Source organism: Paramormyrops kingsleyae, chromosome 17 (assembly GCF_048594095.1).
Source record: "Paramormyrops kingsleyae isolate MSU_618 chromosome 17, PKINGS_0.4, whole genome shotgun sequence".
In the NCBI taxonomy this organism is placed as follows: Eukaryota; Metazoa; Chordata; class Actinopteri; order Osteoglossiformes; family Mormyridae; genus Paramormyrops; species Paramormyrops kingsleyae.
The window spans coordinates 16,671,168-16,687,357 of NC_132813.1; the positions used below are offsets into that span (position 1 = coordinate 16,671,168).

A 16,190-nucleotide genomic window follows, 5' to 3' on the forward strand; every position below is an offset into this window, starting at 1 on the left:
CGCTCAACTTCCTCCAAGACAATGGCTTCCAGCCTTCATGAGGGAAGTAATGTCTCTGTTCCTGAAACACAGCCTCACTCTCTCAGAATGGACAAAAATAGTGTCTATAGGAAAAGTAGGCTGAATGTCCCGCAGGTGTGGTGAAAAAAGTGTTTACGGCTGGTAGCTGGTATTCCATAAAAAGCCGTGTTTCTTAAGATTTACGGCAGTTACACACTTGTGCAATTGGATCATGTTTTGTTGTTTTTGAAACCAAAACCAATTGAGAGCTTAGTGTTCGCCAGATGCAGTGAGACTTTCACGTTGGCCTGCTTTTGTTCTGTGCTTGACTGTGAGTCATGTGCCCTTGTGTGCAGGACCAACCAGATGGTGAAGATCCTCTACTCCTTTGGCGTGTTTCTCAGTTACTCCATCCAGTTCTTTGTGCCTGCGGAGATCATCCTGCCTCCGCTGAGGGCACGGCTGCAGGAAGCCTGGAGGGTACCTTGCGAGCTGGTCGTGCGAGCCCTGCTCGTCTGCCTGACCTGTGAGTAACTATTCCTGCCCATGTCTCTGACCTGTGAGTAACTATCCCTGCCCATCTCTCTGACCTGTGAGTAACTATCCCTGCCCATCTCTCTGACCTATGAGTAACTATTCCTGCCCATCTCTCTGACCTGTGAGTAACTATCCCTGCCCATCTCTCTGACCTATGAGTAACTATCCCTGCCCTTCTCTCTGACCTATGAGTAACTATCCCTGCCATTATCTCTGACCTATGAGTAACTATCCCTTGGTACCCTGCTGGATGCTAACTGAGGGTATTATGCATTTGCTGGAGCTGCCCTTGGTTCCACAGGTCAACAAAGATCTGAGAATTGGGGAGAATTGTGTCATGAAGGGCTTGGATTTCCATGAGCAGCAAAGGCATCTATTGATCTTTACCACGAATACTCAAGGGCAGTTGGCAGTGCATTTAAACTTTATTCCAACAGATTTATTCCAAAACATGGACTTGGTATTTTGGGACAAAAAGGTCACCAAGGTTATTAGTTTTTTCATTTCTTATTTTGCTCAAAATGACTGTGATTTATTTGGATTTTTCACCGCTAACAGCTGAGTGATTGCTGGTGTGTGAATGTCCAATTTTTGTTAGTGAGGGGAGACATTAGCTCACCACCCCCACACGTCCAGCATTTGATATCCCCGATCAGTGGTCTCAGAGACGGACTGCAGGCCTTTTGTGGTTTAACTTGCGGCCATATTGCACGTTTTGCTGATGTTCCTCTGAAAATTAAGAGGTCGTTCGTTAATATAGGAGTTTTTTATGCTGTCTGGTAATCATCTTTTAGATATTTAGATATGGCAACTGATAGCTATCAGATAATTAGCTATTTTTTCAAGGTCTCATGTTAAGGTAGCCAGCATGTTTTGTGTTATTTAAGTCTATTAAAAAGTTGACTGCTGGTATAAACTGTGGTACATTGGAAAAGAGGCTTTAATGATAATTATCATAACCTGCTCATTTTAATTAGGCTTTTTAACTTAATTTTTAACACAATCCCTTGACCCTGGCAGTATCAGTTAACAGTGCTACCCACTGGGCCGTCTTAGGCAGGGAATGGAAGTGCTAATTAATAAAGTAAAACAATGATTTAAATTATGACTCTGAGAGGCTCGGATGAGAAGAAACAGCTTCCTTTGATCTTTCTATCAGTAAAAACACACCTTGAGGAGCTTCCAGGTGGCCTGTGACGGACTCTCGTCCCAGTAAGCTCCCGCTGTCACATGACGTACCCACCTGACATCCTACTGTACAGCTGCTTCACTGATGGAGTGACCCTTGGGTGCTGGAAGCTTTGGAAGCTGATTAGCAGTATTCAGTTTCGCTGTGTATTAGCGACCTGCGGGTTTCCTTCTCTCCATCATTCTCTCTCTCTCTTGCATCCCTGTTATCCCATCTGTCAAAGCAGGCCTGCCCCCCCCCCCAAAAAAAAGGGCAGACTCTGGAGCACTGTGAAGTGTGTCCTCGGTATTCAGATGTAACATCAGTCCCATTCTGACAGGCAGGGGTTGTATCCCTTTCCCAGCCTAAGGAGGAGCCCCCCCCCACCACCTTATAATGCCCAGCTATAATTAAATGGGATAATAAACTAGAAACTGACAAAAACATCTGCACACGACAGCTGGGGTTTGGGTTATGAAGAGTAGGTATTATGGTGTTTCCCTGTCCTCACTGACTCATTGTAATTAATCTGATTAAACTAATTTAATCTCAGAAACCTTGATGAAGCACATCCATCCAATTTACATGGGCGAGATGTCAGATGATCTTTGCAGAAAATGTGGCTGAAATGGTTTTAAAATATTTCTGCCGGTGAGACATTTGCTTATTTTACTCTCTCTGTACACTTTCATTTTTTGTATGACTGAGCTTCCTGCCTTGATACGCTCTTGTAAAAGTTAGCATATTTTCTGTCAGTAGTAATGTTTTGTCTACAATGCTTGGTCAAGTCTGTGGCTCTGGCTTGTTTAATTGTGAACGGCACTCACGGCCCTAACCCTAACCCTAACCCCAACCCCTGATCACGGCCTCCATGTTGTTATGACTGCACACCGTTAGCAGTAGCGAGCGAGGAAGCTTAGTTCGGTCCTGAGGTTGTGTTGTTGTCATGTTGTCACTATCATGTAGGATGATAGTGAATGCGATTAATTGTCGACACACCACTGCACACAACAATGAAATGTGTCCTGCATGTTACCCATATGTGACACAGCAGTGTACAGCTATTATTTAGCACCCCTGCGTGTGTGTGTGGGGGGGGGGGTACTATATGACAGCACTTAATTAAGTCGCCCTGCCTAAGGGCATCTGCCAATTACCGTAAATGTAACTTGCTCAGGGTAACTCAGTGGCCCCCTTTCACGTCGGGAATTTGAACCAGCAACCTTTCAGTTGTAAGAACAATTCCCTAACCATTAGGCCACCACTGTCCCTGATGTTGCTATTAGGGGCGGAGCTTTTAAAGATGACTCTCACTCGTTATGCGGAAGTCTGCAGCTGATTCAGTGGAGGTTTAAAGGTGGCTGCCTACGAACTGTAAGGTCAGTGAGTCTTAGTTTCAGCCGTTTTGTTCTGTTCCTCTTTTCTGGCTCTCAAAGGTATTACCAGCATGTTTCTTGGCTCTTTAACCTTTAATTAAATGGCAGAAGCAGACTGAATGTGACCCTGCAAAAAAACACTCGAGGGGGGGCCTGATGAAGCTGTGCAAGCCCCCGCCTGTGAATTTGCCGAGTGCAGACGCTGATTGTCAAAGACAACCTCATATTTCCAGGGTTGCGTCTTCCCCTCGATCAAGGTCTGCTTGTTCCCAAGGTCACCGTGCACCTATTGATCATTAAGGAGCGCCTGTCTCTTCAAAAGATGGGGAAAAGACCCAGCCCTGTTTACGCCTAGCTGAAGCGCCATTCTGTACTCAAGTCCTCACCCCCGGCAGTCGGCCTTTCTGCTGAGTGATTTAATTAGCGTGGAGGTCCTGGGGCGTGCTGGCCGGCGTGTGCCTGTGTCAGCGTGGCTCGGCGCTGCGTCGCCGCTGCCCCTTCTGCTCTCCACGCTGACAGCATTGCCGTCCACTTGCACCGTGTCATTGTGGGAAATCTCACGTGCCGCTGCTGGCTCCCTTTCAGATCCTCTCTGCACGTTATCTCCTTATGGTCCTGCAGCTGCTCCATGGCCTCATGCAGTATAAGAGCTTCTGTAGACAGCAAAACTTAAATTATCTCCACTGGCAATTCGACTGATCCCAAAAAAACATTTGTTTAGTTTGCTGAACTTGCGCTGCTTTATTCTGTTTTTTTTCCTGATGCTGGGACTTGGACCTTGGATGTGCAGTTTTAGTTGAAAGGAATAGCTTGTTTCATCTTAGCATGAGGTGAGGAACAACATCAGAAGAGGTGTTGGTGTGACCAACAGGTCAGCGCATTCTGGGTCTGTGTGGATCCCAGTGCCCCCATTCAGTGATGGGGGCAGGGTGCTGTAAAAATGGTGCCATCTTTCGCATGAGACGTAAGAGATATTCTACAAAGCACTTTGGGTGTTTTGAAAAGCGCTGTATAAATGCAACTTTCATTCATTCATTCCTTCATCACCTACACCATGTCGCAAATAGTTTGTGGATGTCAGCTTGCTCAACACCTTATTGTGAAACCAAAGGTATTGCTATGAGGTCGGACACCATTTTGCTTTCCATTCAATGTTGGAACATTGCTGGTGGGATCTGCTGTCCTTCAGGTTGTCAGGTCCCTTTCTGCGGGCTACACAACCCAACATGCTCCCAGACATTTTGACCTTCACAATCCCTTCAATTGTTGGTGACCAGGGCAGCTCTAGCTACTGGGCAGGAATTTGGTGAACTGACTTGTTGGAAAGATGGCTGCCTATGCTGATGCCATGTTGCCGGTAATGGGTGTATCTTAATTAGCCGATTCCGCTAATTAATAGGCGTATCACATACATTCATATAGGGCAGACTGTGATGTTGGGGACAGCATGTACCCAGGCAGGTAACTGGCATGTGGGTCTCAGGCAGGATCATAAAGCTTGCTGCCTTGACTTACTTCTCAGAACAAGGAACAGGTTTCCTTATGCAGAGGTGATAAAGTAATACCAATAAGATATCTATGCTAAAAGTTTTTAACGAAGGCAAGGAGCTTTTATGAGTAGGAGTGGTATGTAGATGTGATGTGCATTTTTTGCTCTCTTCAATGAGATATGAGTTACTCAGCAGGTATAGGGCCAGCATTAGAACGTTCTCTGCAGTTTCATTTAGTCTGTAATGAGATCGGACCAAAATATCGATCTGTCCCTTGAGTGTTTGATCAGTGAATTTGGGTTGACAGCGTGTGGCTCAGCGGGTTAAAACACTATGTCTGTGATTGGATGGTTGCCAGTTCAAACCCCAGGGCTGGCAGACTGACTTCAAGGGCCCCTGAGCTAGGCCCTTAGTCCCCAGGTGCTTCAGGATCTGGCTGGTTCTGCTTTCACAAAAACATGTCGCTTTGGTTAAAAGAATCTGATAAATAAATGTAAAAAAAAATTCTTTTGGAGGTTTTGAAGTTGTTCATGATGCATTTTACGCTGAAGCTTTTCTCTTAGCTTAAAGTGACCCATAGCTACATGCATGATGGCCAAAGCTGCCGGGTAGTGCGTAGTGTTCGGGAGCCTGTGTTCGGGAGCTCCTTGGCGGCGCGCCGTGTGTGCGGGAGCTCCTTGGCGGCGTGCCCTGTGTGCGGGAGCTCCTTGGCGGCGTGCCCTGTGTTCGGGAGCTCCTTGGCGGCGAGCTCCTTGGTCACCTAGATCCTGGCTCCGTTTGGTATGATTTGGTGATGTGAGCCTCCTTGGCACATTTCGTGATGTGAGCACTGGTAGCCACCATGAATCCTTGTCGTACTCATCCTCCTCTTTTCTCCTTTTCACCCCCTTCTCCTGCATTCCAGCCCTGCCCAACTAAAAGCAGTGGTGATGTTTACCGCCGCTCAAACCATGCATTTGTGTGGAGCCTTTGAAGTTTGGGGGCCCCCTGTTGCCTGCAATGAATCACTGCACTGGGGGGGCAGCTGGGGTCTCTGTTGCAAACTTTTGAGTGAGGTCCCAGAAAGAATACACCACCGCATCCTTGAGCCCCTCCGAGACAGAAGAGTAATACCTTCCTTTTAAGGATTCCTGATGATTAATGAAATGTTGCCAACATTTCTTGAGTCAGATATTCTTAATTTAACTGCTAATTTCGCAATTGACAAAAAAATCCCTGATCTTTGGTATGAGTAAGTTTCTGTGAATGCACAAACTTTGAAACGTTTTATGTGCACAGTATACATTGTAGAAACTTTTCGTTCTGTTTTCTGAGGACTTTCTGAGATTATTCAGACAGTGGCCTTTGACGTTGAAAGTGAATGTATCTATATAATAACTTCTGTTATTACCGAGCCCCCAGTTTGTTGGACACAATGTGAAGAGTCTCGATGAAGTAGCAGGAATAGTTTTCTACTCTTCTGGAGCATCAAACCAGGGTCATTATGTTTTGTGTTATTTTCTTTCTCCTGGGTGTCATTGATCTTTTAATGGATGTTTACAAAAGGTCTTTTCTAATCCTAATCCCCCATCTCTGTTTTTTTTAAGCCCCCCCCCCCAAAGCTTGGCCGGCTCTTTGGACAATGCAGGCTGGCGAGAGGCAAGGTCGCCCCCCCCTTAGAGACACCCGAGTACGAGAGTGATTCTTACAAAAATGAAAAAAGGTGGTTTGCTGAAGCTTTTCCTTTCTGTAACGACAACACAGTTAATTCTGCCCCAGTTAGGTGGCCGTCAGCTGACATCAGGAAGTGCCATAAAATGCGGTGTATTTCTGAGTGTGCTGGTCGCCTTTCAAACCCGTGATTGTGGCTTATTTCCTCTGACTAATTGGAGGCTGTAAAGTCAAGCAATGCTCAGCGACCAAAACATGGTCAGAATTAGGAGACTGTAGCATGTGACCCTAATTGTAATTCATCCCAGGGGGTGCATGTACTTAAGTTGCTAAAGACTGGAAGTACGATTCCTGACTGGCTCGGGGCCGGGCCCCTTGATGACATTTGGGGGGGGGGGGGGGGGGTGGCGCTGCGTCCTGCCTGGTGAGGCCCCAGCAGGTGGTGCTATGTAACATGTAAGGAGGGGGGGGCTACGCACTGTATTCACCTTGTACACTTTTTAATAACCCCTCCATCACAAAACTAACATGATGGTGACCAGACGGCATCGAACAAGTTTTCTGGAGAAGACTTCGCTCTGAAGGTTGGAGTGACTTTGAGCCTCCAGCGGATGTCAGAACCCTATGAATGAGATGCCAGGGTTTAGCTCAGCAGTTTGCCCCATCTTCTAGCCACCTTCCAGGGCCTCAGGTTTGCACTCAGACACAAGACCTGACCATTTGGAGGACCTGCCCAGTATGAAAGGTCAAAGGTCACTCCCCCATACCCAGAAAGTGTCCGGTGTGGAGAAACGGGGATTGATGTGACTCCCGCGGCAGCACATCCCCCCCTAAACTACTCCCCGGTGCCAGGAGTTTCAGCCAACACCAGAACCTGACGGAGCTCACAGTTCAGCAGGACTTAATGTCTGCCTCGCAGTCTGGGGTTACCCAGGACATCTCTGAACGATGTCTTCCTCAGGACAGGGAAGTTCTGCTTCCATGAGGTGATCACAAACAGTACAGTGCCCCACAAAGTGCCTCGTGGTGCGAGGTGACGAGATGCTGAGGGAATTTCACCATCTGAGCATGCTCTGACATCGGGTGGTTGCTTGGGGCGTACCTTCCTGTGTGGATCCATGCGGGTGAAGCAGTCCCCCAGCGTTAGCAGAAAGCCCATTCTTTGTTTCACTGCATCAGACTGATTTGTTGGGGCAATTAAAATTGCTGACAGATTCAGGTGGTTCAAGACTTACTTCAGCCTTCAGAATTTAGTAGGTTGTGTTTAGTATCTCTGTGTGCACAGAAGGAGGCGGGAAGTGGCTTTCACATCCCATAATATCAGCATTTTGGGGGGATTCTGCTTTTTTTATTTTATTTTATTTATTTATTAAATGCCACATGAGTGTCATCTGCTTCGTGAGTCAGGTGGAACATGGGTTGGGAGTGAGAACCTCTCTGACAGGTTTGCACAATCCAAGACAATCTGCTCTCAAGTGCTTCACAACCTGAGACAGAGGTGGATAGCTCAGGTGCAGAAAGTAAAAATAAGGTCAAAATTATTTAACGAAGCAATTATGTATAAAGAGTCATAATCACAGAGTGCGCATCTGGTTGGTTGAAACAAAAACTTAGCCTGGGTTTTTAATCTCTGGACCTGAACTATCCACCTCTGTGTATAACCGCATTTTGAATAGATTTTCAGAGTTTTCTTGGAGTCTGAGAAACTACTTTCTGAAACAAAATTAGCCTAAATGGGCAGAGGAGAGTGTTAGTTTCATGATGACTGGCACTCATCTGAGCTCATTCAGCCAAAGTCAACCAAACTGCCTGTTGTTCACATTGTGACCTGGGGTGGCGGCACAGCAGCATCCACCAGGGGGCGCACATAGATGATGAGAGACACTGATTCACCCAAAACACATTTGGGGAAACACCCCGGTCCTCAGCAAAACCACACGGAGGCTAAAGTGCTTCCCTTTGAAATGTTACTTGCTATGATATCATATGGCCCGAGGATAGTTGTTCCTTTTGAATTATTGTATTTTCATAAATAACCAATTTCATGAATGATTCTCGTGATCTGATATTCATAAGAGATGTGGGGGGGGGGGTTCCCCCCACATTAGGCTTGGAGCTGAAGCCACATGAATATTTACAGTGAGGCTGTGGCCCGCGTTCGTCCGAGGGGCAAAGATGGCGGCGTTTATTAGATGCCACGCCGGAAAAGACGTCTCCGATACTGCCTGCGGGCTCGCTGCCGGGCACCGAGAATGCGATTACCGGCTGCCTGACATTAACCTTTTAAAGAGTTTATTTAAAACTGGGTGGAGAATGGGCCACCATTAGTGTCATTGAAGATGAATGCAAGGGTCCGCAGACAGATCAGTGCCACAGCCCTCCAGGACGTCACCGAGTCATAGCCGTCCCCCGTAGCGGGCAGGACAGCTAAACGGGAGTCTCTGAGTGTCCTACTAGAGCTTGGGGCCTTATATCTTATTAATTTACAGACACTTTTATCCAAAGTGAGGTACATTTTTTTGAGTAAGGAGGGTCACCCTGCCCCTGGAGGTACTGAGCATTAAGAGCCGTGCCCAATAGTGAAATCACTCTGCAACTTTGGGATTTGAACCAATTACCTTCTGATCACTAGCACAGCATTCTAACTCCCTTAGCTACACACTGCCCAAAGGATACGCATTAGCCAGGAAACTAACCCTGGGCAACTGTTTTGAAGGTGGCTGTGCTACCCCAGTACCACCCCTATGCTACCCCAGTACCACCCCTATGCTACCCCAATACCACCCCTATGCTACCCCAGTACCACCCCTATGCTACCCCAATACCACCCCTATGCTACCCCAGTACCACCCCTATGCTACCCCAATACCACCCCTATGCTACCCCAGTACCACCCCTATGCTACCCCAATACCACCCCTATGCTACCCCAATACCACCCCTATGCTACCCCAGTACCACCCCTATGCTACCCCAATACCACCCCTATGCTACCCCAGTACCACCCCTATGCTACCCCAATACCACCCCTATGCTACCCCAATACCACCCCTATGCTACCCCAGTACCACCCCTATGCTACCCCAATACCACCCCTATGCTACCCCAATACCACCCCTATGCTACCCCAATACCACCCCTATGCTACCCCAATACCACCCCTATGCTACCCCAGTACCACCCCTATGCTACACCAGTACCACCCCTATGCTACCCCAGTACCACCCCTATGCTACCCCAATACCACCCCTATGCTACCCCAGTACCACCCCTATGCTACCCCAGTACCACCCCTATGCTACCCCAATACCACCCCTATGCTACCCCAATACCACCCCTATGCTACCCCAGTACCACCCCTATGCTACCCCAATACCACCCCTATGCTACCCCAGTACCACCCCTATGCTACCCCAGTACCACCCCTATGCTACCCCAATACCACCCCTATGCTACCCCAATACCACCAACACTTACCCCAGCCAGAAGCTGATAATCGCCTGCCTGAAGGTGCACTTCAGATTTCATAACTAACTTCTTCGCATATAGCGGTGAGGTGAAGGGTTATCATCTCAAATACAGTCCTTGCTGGTCTCCTGCGATGTGTAACTTTTTAATATGTACGGCAGTTATCCAGGCCGTATCGAGCAGACCGTGATTTTATCGCTCAGGGGCACCGTGTTGTTTACAGGGCTTTGAGAACCTTGGGACTGGTGGTGATAAAATCGCTACAGATCCTGTTGTGCCACAGCTCTTACTCCTTTCTCACACTAACAACCTGAGATTTAAAGGACTTTCCAGAGTTGAGAGGGGCTGCAAAGGCCACCTTCTTGCATATGGGGATGCATTTCTGATTATGATCATCCGCTCTGTTCTGCAGCTGCTCCAGAGCTTGGTTTGCATCATAAACATCTCCATGCTGCCTGCTTTTGCAGTCACTGTGTCTCAGGTTAGTCCCACCCATAATGTTAGTTTGGCTGTCATTTTAAGTTTCTAGTTTTATTGTTACCTGTGTTTGGAGGCACACAGAGAGATTATTATGACACAGGTGCATAGAGTGGGAGGGGGGGGGGGCAGTCGGGCAAAGGGCAATGCCATACAGGCAGTCCCCACTCCCCACGTCACAAACGAGATCCATTCCCTAAGTCAACCTTTAAGTCAAATTTGCTGGCAGGTCAGAACCGACTTTCATAGTATGTGTTGTACCTCTCTGGCATATAAAACACTTAAATACTTCCAAATACTCTAAAACATCTTAAACATAGTAATACGTTACACAATAATATAGTAGTAATAAAAGTAGCTACATATGGTACAGAACTAGAGAGAGAATCTGTGTGTATGTGTGTAGGTACTGTAAAAAATTAATTAAGGAAGCCGTAACCATTTCTCTCGTTCCATCAGTGTCTTGCATACTGGAAAGGGCATTCGTGAGGTAACGTTATGGTAACATTAGCAACTGGATGATGTAGCGAAGGAACCGGTGAAGCTGCACAATGTTTTCATGAGCATCACAAAGTAGTATGTGTGTTTGAACCATTGTATTTAACCTGGAATTGTAATATAACAGGCTTTACCGCAGTCTGTTCATAAGTATGAGTTGTCGGTAAGTTGTACGTTCTTAACCTAGGAACTTACTGTAGAGGACAAGACAATGCAATACAAGAATGAGTCAGTAATATGTACAGTGGGGATATGGTGCAAATAGAGCAAAGTATATTAAAATAAAAATTGATGAAGTAGGATATTAATATTAATGGGGGGGGGGGGGGGTTAAATGCTGTCCCTGGTGGCTTGGGAAGAGATTTGCCACCCTCCCTGTATTGGTCTCCATGTGATCCCTGTCGCCAGATGCCAATTGCACGTCCCACAGTGTAACTGAGCTGAGTCTCATATACCACGATAGTGACAGCCTCAAACTGCTAACAGACATGTATCTGTCTGTTTTCTGGGCGTCAGTGAGAGTTGTGCTTTGATGAGGGTTCAGCTGTGTAAGGCAGTATCGATTCGATTGCCCGTATGAATAAATTCCTTTTATTTAGGGCATTAGATGATGATGAATCGTTATTTGAGTGCTCGCTCTTTAAAATGTGTCTGACCCAAAACGTATATAGAATGCAATCAACTTAAAATTGGTCATTTGTTCTGTTGTGGTGTGTAAGAAAAGGCCGTTGATTGATACTCGTGCTGAACCGCTGTCCGTAGATCAATATTTACAGCATTCTTGGAGGCAGAGATGATCTCCAAGTTGAGAAGTTTATTGATAGTGTCAACTATATATGTGTGTTTGTGTGTGTGTTGTGTGTGTGTGTGTGTGTGTGTGTGTGTGTGTGTGTGTGTGTGTATATATATATATATATATAGGGCTGTCAATAAATTAGAATATTTAATCGTGATTAATCACACAACTGTCCTTAGTTAATCACTAATTAATCACAAATTACATTCAACATTTACCATTAAGGGATTTTTTTCTGATGTTAATTTTCTTATCAATATTAGAGTTGGCAAGGCATGATTGCTTTATGCAAATGTATGCATTTATTATTGGAAATCAATTACCAAAAATAAACAACAACAAAGACTGTCCAAAGGTCATCAGAAACCCTTCATCACTGAAGCCCAACAACAGATCGGCACATTGACCTGTTAAATATTACATATTACTTAGTCATATAACTAAGTATAGATCAGAGGTCAGCAACCTTTTTAAAGCAAAAAGACATTTTATCCTAAATGTCTGACCCAAGATTTACAAAGAGCCCCAATGGATAGAGAAGAGGGTTTGAGATATGATTTTTAATGCGATTTTGGTATATATGCATTTAACACAAAAACAAAATGTCAAATACTTACTAAAAATAAAGAAAAACTATTTTGGGGGGAGGGGGGTTAAATATATATATATATATATATATATATATATATATATATATATATATATACACACACTCACCTAAAGGATTATTAGGAACACCTGTTCAATTTCTCATTAATGCAATTATCTAATCAACCAATCACATGGCAGTTGCTTCAATGCATTTAGGGGTGTGGTCCTGGTCAAGACAATCTCCTGAACGCCAAACTGAATGTCAGAATGGGAAAGAAAGGTGATTTAAGCAATTTTGAGCGTGGCATGGTTGTTGGTGCCAGACGGGCCGGTCTGAGTATTTCACAATCTGCTCAGTTACTGGGATTTTCACGCACAACCATTTCTAGGGTTTACAAAGAATGGTGTGCAAAGGGAAAAACATCCAGTATGCGGCAGTCCTGTGGGCGAAAATGCCTTGTTGATGCTAGAGGTCAGAGGAGAATGGGCCGACTGATTCAAGCTGATAGAAGAGCAACTTTGACTGAAATAACCACTCGTTACAACCGAGGTATGCAGCAAAGCATTTGTGAAGCCACAACACGCACAACCTTGAGGCGGATGGGCTACAACAGCAGAAGACCCCACCGGGTACCACTCATCTCCACTACAAATAGGAAAAAGAGGCTACAATTTGCACGAGCTCACCAAAATTGGACAGTTGAAGACTGGAAAAATGTTGCCTGGTCTGATGAGTCTCGATTTCTGTTGAGACATTCAAATGGTAGAGTCAGAATTTGGCGTAAACAGAATGAGATCATGGATCCATCATGCCTTGTTACCACTGTGCAGGCTGGTGGTGGTGGTGTAATGGTGTGGGGGATGTTTTCTTGGCACACTTTAGGCCCCTTAGTGCCAATTGGGCATCGTTTAAATGCCACGGCCTACCTGAGCATTGTTTCTGACCATGTCCATCCCTTTATGATCACCATGTACCCATCCTCTGATGGCTACTTCCAGCAGGATAATGCACCATGTCACAAAGCTCGAATCATTTCAAATTGGTTTCTTGAACATGACAATGAGTTCACCGTACTAAAATGGCACCCACAGTCACCAGATCTCAACCCAATAGAGCATCTTTGGGATGTGGTGGAACGGGAGCTTCGTGCCCTGGACGTGCATCCCACAAATCTCCATCAACTGCAAGATGCTATCCTATCAATATGGGCCAACATTTCTAAAGAATGCTTTCAGCACCTTGCTGAATCAATGCCACGTAGAATTAAGGCAGTTCTGAAGGCGAAAGGGGGTCAAACACCGTATTAGTATGGTGTTCCTAATAATCCTTTAGGTGAGTGTATATATATATATATATATATATATAAGATTACTCATCTTCACACATAAATCTGCAAAGCCAACATATTTGAGTTATGGAGCTCCATAACTCATATATGTTGGCTTTGCAGATGTATGTGTGAAGATGAGTAATCATTTAGCCCAGCACTGCTGGGAGCTGCAGGGACTTTGTAACAAGGTTTAATGAAGACTTTAATGAGTTCTGGCAATGTTCATGCCAGTCCTGCAGGACAGATGCTGTGAGTTTAATGCTGTGCTTACTTTCAGATTTGCAGCTCTGTGTGAATCCAAACTTAAAGCTGCAGATCAATTTGGAATTTCATTTTAAACAGCGAAGAGCAGGATTGCCAGTCATCCCTGCGCTGTGTGGGTCTGTGTTTCATTAAAGAGCACCTTTTCACTTTTTGTTATTCCTGATGTTTGCGGCTGGACTGGGCTTGACTGGGCTGAGCTGGTCTGGTCTGGTCTGGGCCGGACTGGGTTGGGCTGAGCTGGTCTGGTCTGATCTGGTCTGGTCTGCGCCGGACTAGGTTGGGCTGAGCTGGTCTGGTCTGGTCTGGTCTGGGCCGGACTAGGTTGGACTGAGCTGGTCTGGTCTGGTCTGGTCTGCGCCGGACTAGGTAGGGCTGAGCTGTTCTGGGCTGGGCTTGGTTGGGCTGGGCTGGGCTGGACTGGACTGCCTTCACGGCTACAGGGAGCACATCTGGGGATGAAATGTCACAAGGGTAGATGAGGCTCCTAAGGAAGGAGCGTGTCTGCCTGATGGGATCTGCCTCTGAAGGGTGGGGCTAGCCCAGATCCAGCACGTTTCTGACCCTCAAATAAAGCACCGCTTTTACCCGCATGGGCAGCACCCACCCTTTTTGTGACCTGTTTGATGTGTGTCCCAAGGGCTCAAACACAGAGCTCCCTGTCCCTCGGAGTGGGTGGTGCTGTGATTGAGCTCCAGAACAAAAGGTAAACAGCTAGACTTATGCCTGGAGCTTGTAGGTCCTATGGGGGTCTTTTATAACATGGGAAAATATTATTGAAAACTCAAACTATTTAAAACTGCTGTATCTAAAAATGCATACGTTTAACCCTTGTGTGGCATTCAGGTGTGTGAGACCCATCTTTGCATCCGCATGAGTACATATTGTATGCTTGTGGGAGTTTTATCTGCACAAATATGTTCTGAGGGCAGAACGAAAAATGATTGGTTCATGGCAAGCACCAATTGGTTGGTCCCGCCAGCTGATGTAAATGGCGATGTGAATGATTGGTTTGTTGGGATTAGGTTTGGGATATTTGGAAGCAATGCTTCTAAAGTGATGTTATTGTTGTTTTACAGTTTCTACACCTGCATTGCTTCTGGGTCCAGCAGACTCGATACCACCAGTGAAATGTAAATGTTTTGGGGGGGATGGGTGGTCTCATGGGAGTTCCAATGTTCTGAGGGCAGAAGGAAAATGATTGGTTCAGAGAGATAACCAATCAGATTATAGAGGAGGTGGGTCCAAGATATCTGATTGAACCAACAATCCTGTCCCATCATACCAATCATTTACATCACCATCAACCATGAATACCCCCATCAACTCCGCCATACTGATTCAACCTACAACAATAACTTTCCTATTCACACACAATACCTAATTTCATCATACCGATCATTCTAATTTCTTTTCAAATTGGAATTGGGGAGGGACACAACAAATATAGCCTCTCCCTAGGTTACGATAGGGTTACGTTCCGATAAACCTATTGTAGAACAAAAACATTTGAAATGCATTTTAATATAGTACACCTAACCTAACAAATATCACAAGCTAGTCTAGCCTACCTTAAACATGCTTAGAACACTTACATTAGCTTACATTTGAGCAAAATCATTAACACAAAGCCTATTTCATAATAAAATGATGAATACTTCATGTAATTTATTGAATAATGTACTGAAAGTGAAAAACGTTAACCCATCGTAAAGTCAAAATATCGTAATATGGACCATTGTAACCCGGGGAGCATCTGTAAATAGCTCTGTGTATGTAGCTTCTTTCCAAAAACAATCCAGTATGGCAAAGAAAATCTCTGCTCAGGTGGCCTAGAATGACATTTTAGAAGAGAGAGAAGACAACGTGGAAGGAATGCTGGATGATGAAGAATTCTCAGTATGCACTGATCGTGTTCCTGACAATTCAGTCTGAAAGTAAGTTTGAAGAAGACGATAGGATTGACTCTAAGAAAAGTGGAGAAATCGAATGGTATTCTTGTTCACCAAAGGAGCCACCATGTTTTGCTGCCAGTGTGATAAAGATGCAACCAGGGCTAATGGGGCACATGACATCACGTCGTCTCTTCAACTTTTTATTCCGGACACCATCCAGAAAATCATCCTGGAATGCACTAATTTGGAGGGGTGGTGTTTTTGGAGAGAAGTGGAAGAAAATGGACACTTTGGGCTCCTCATACTTGCTGGTGTTTTCAGATCCAATGTCTCTGAAAGACTTTCACAGTATTTTCAGGATTATCCACTTTGATTACTGAAACACCCGACCGGTTCCACGACAGAGAGACAAGCTAGCTGCAGTCAGGTCAGTGTGGGACAAGTGGGTGGAACGCCTTCCGCTGTGGTACAACCCTGGGCCCCGCGTTACAGCTGATGCCAAATACGGAACCAAGATCTGGGATCCGCCTGTGATGCTGCTTCATCCTGTGCATGGGAAGCCAACGCTGAGATGCCCGTTGGAGGAGCCTGTGAGATAAACCGAGTGGTACGGGTTGTCCTGGACACGATGCAGGGACTCCATGGTCACAACA

General features: G+C 45.6%; 1 protein-coding gene across 1 annotated transcript in view; it reads left to right on the forward strand.

Moving 5' to 3' along the window:
- The window catches only part of slc36a4 (solute carrier family 36 member 4), an 81,207-nt gene that overhangs the window by 22,560 nt on the left and 42,457 nt on the right, over positions 1-16,190 (forward strand). The window contains exon 11 of the mRNA XM_023843831.2: positions 357-526. Within this exon, the coding sequence (XP_023699599.1) occupies positions 357-526 (170 nt within the window). The remainder of the gene's footprint in view (positions 1-356; positions 527-16,190) is intronic.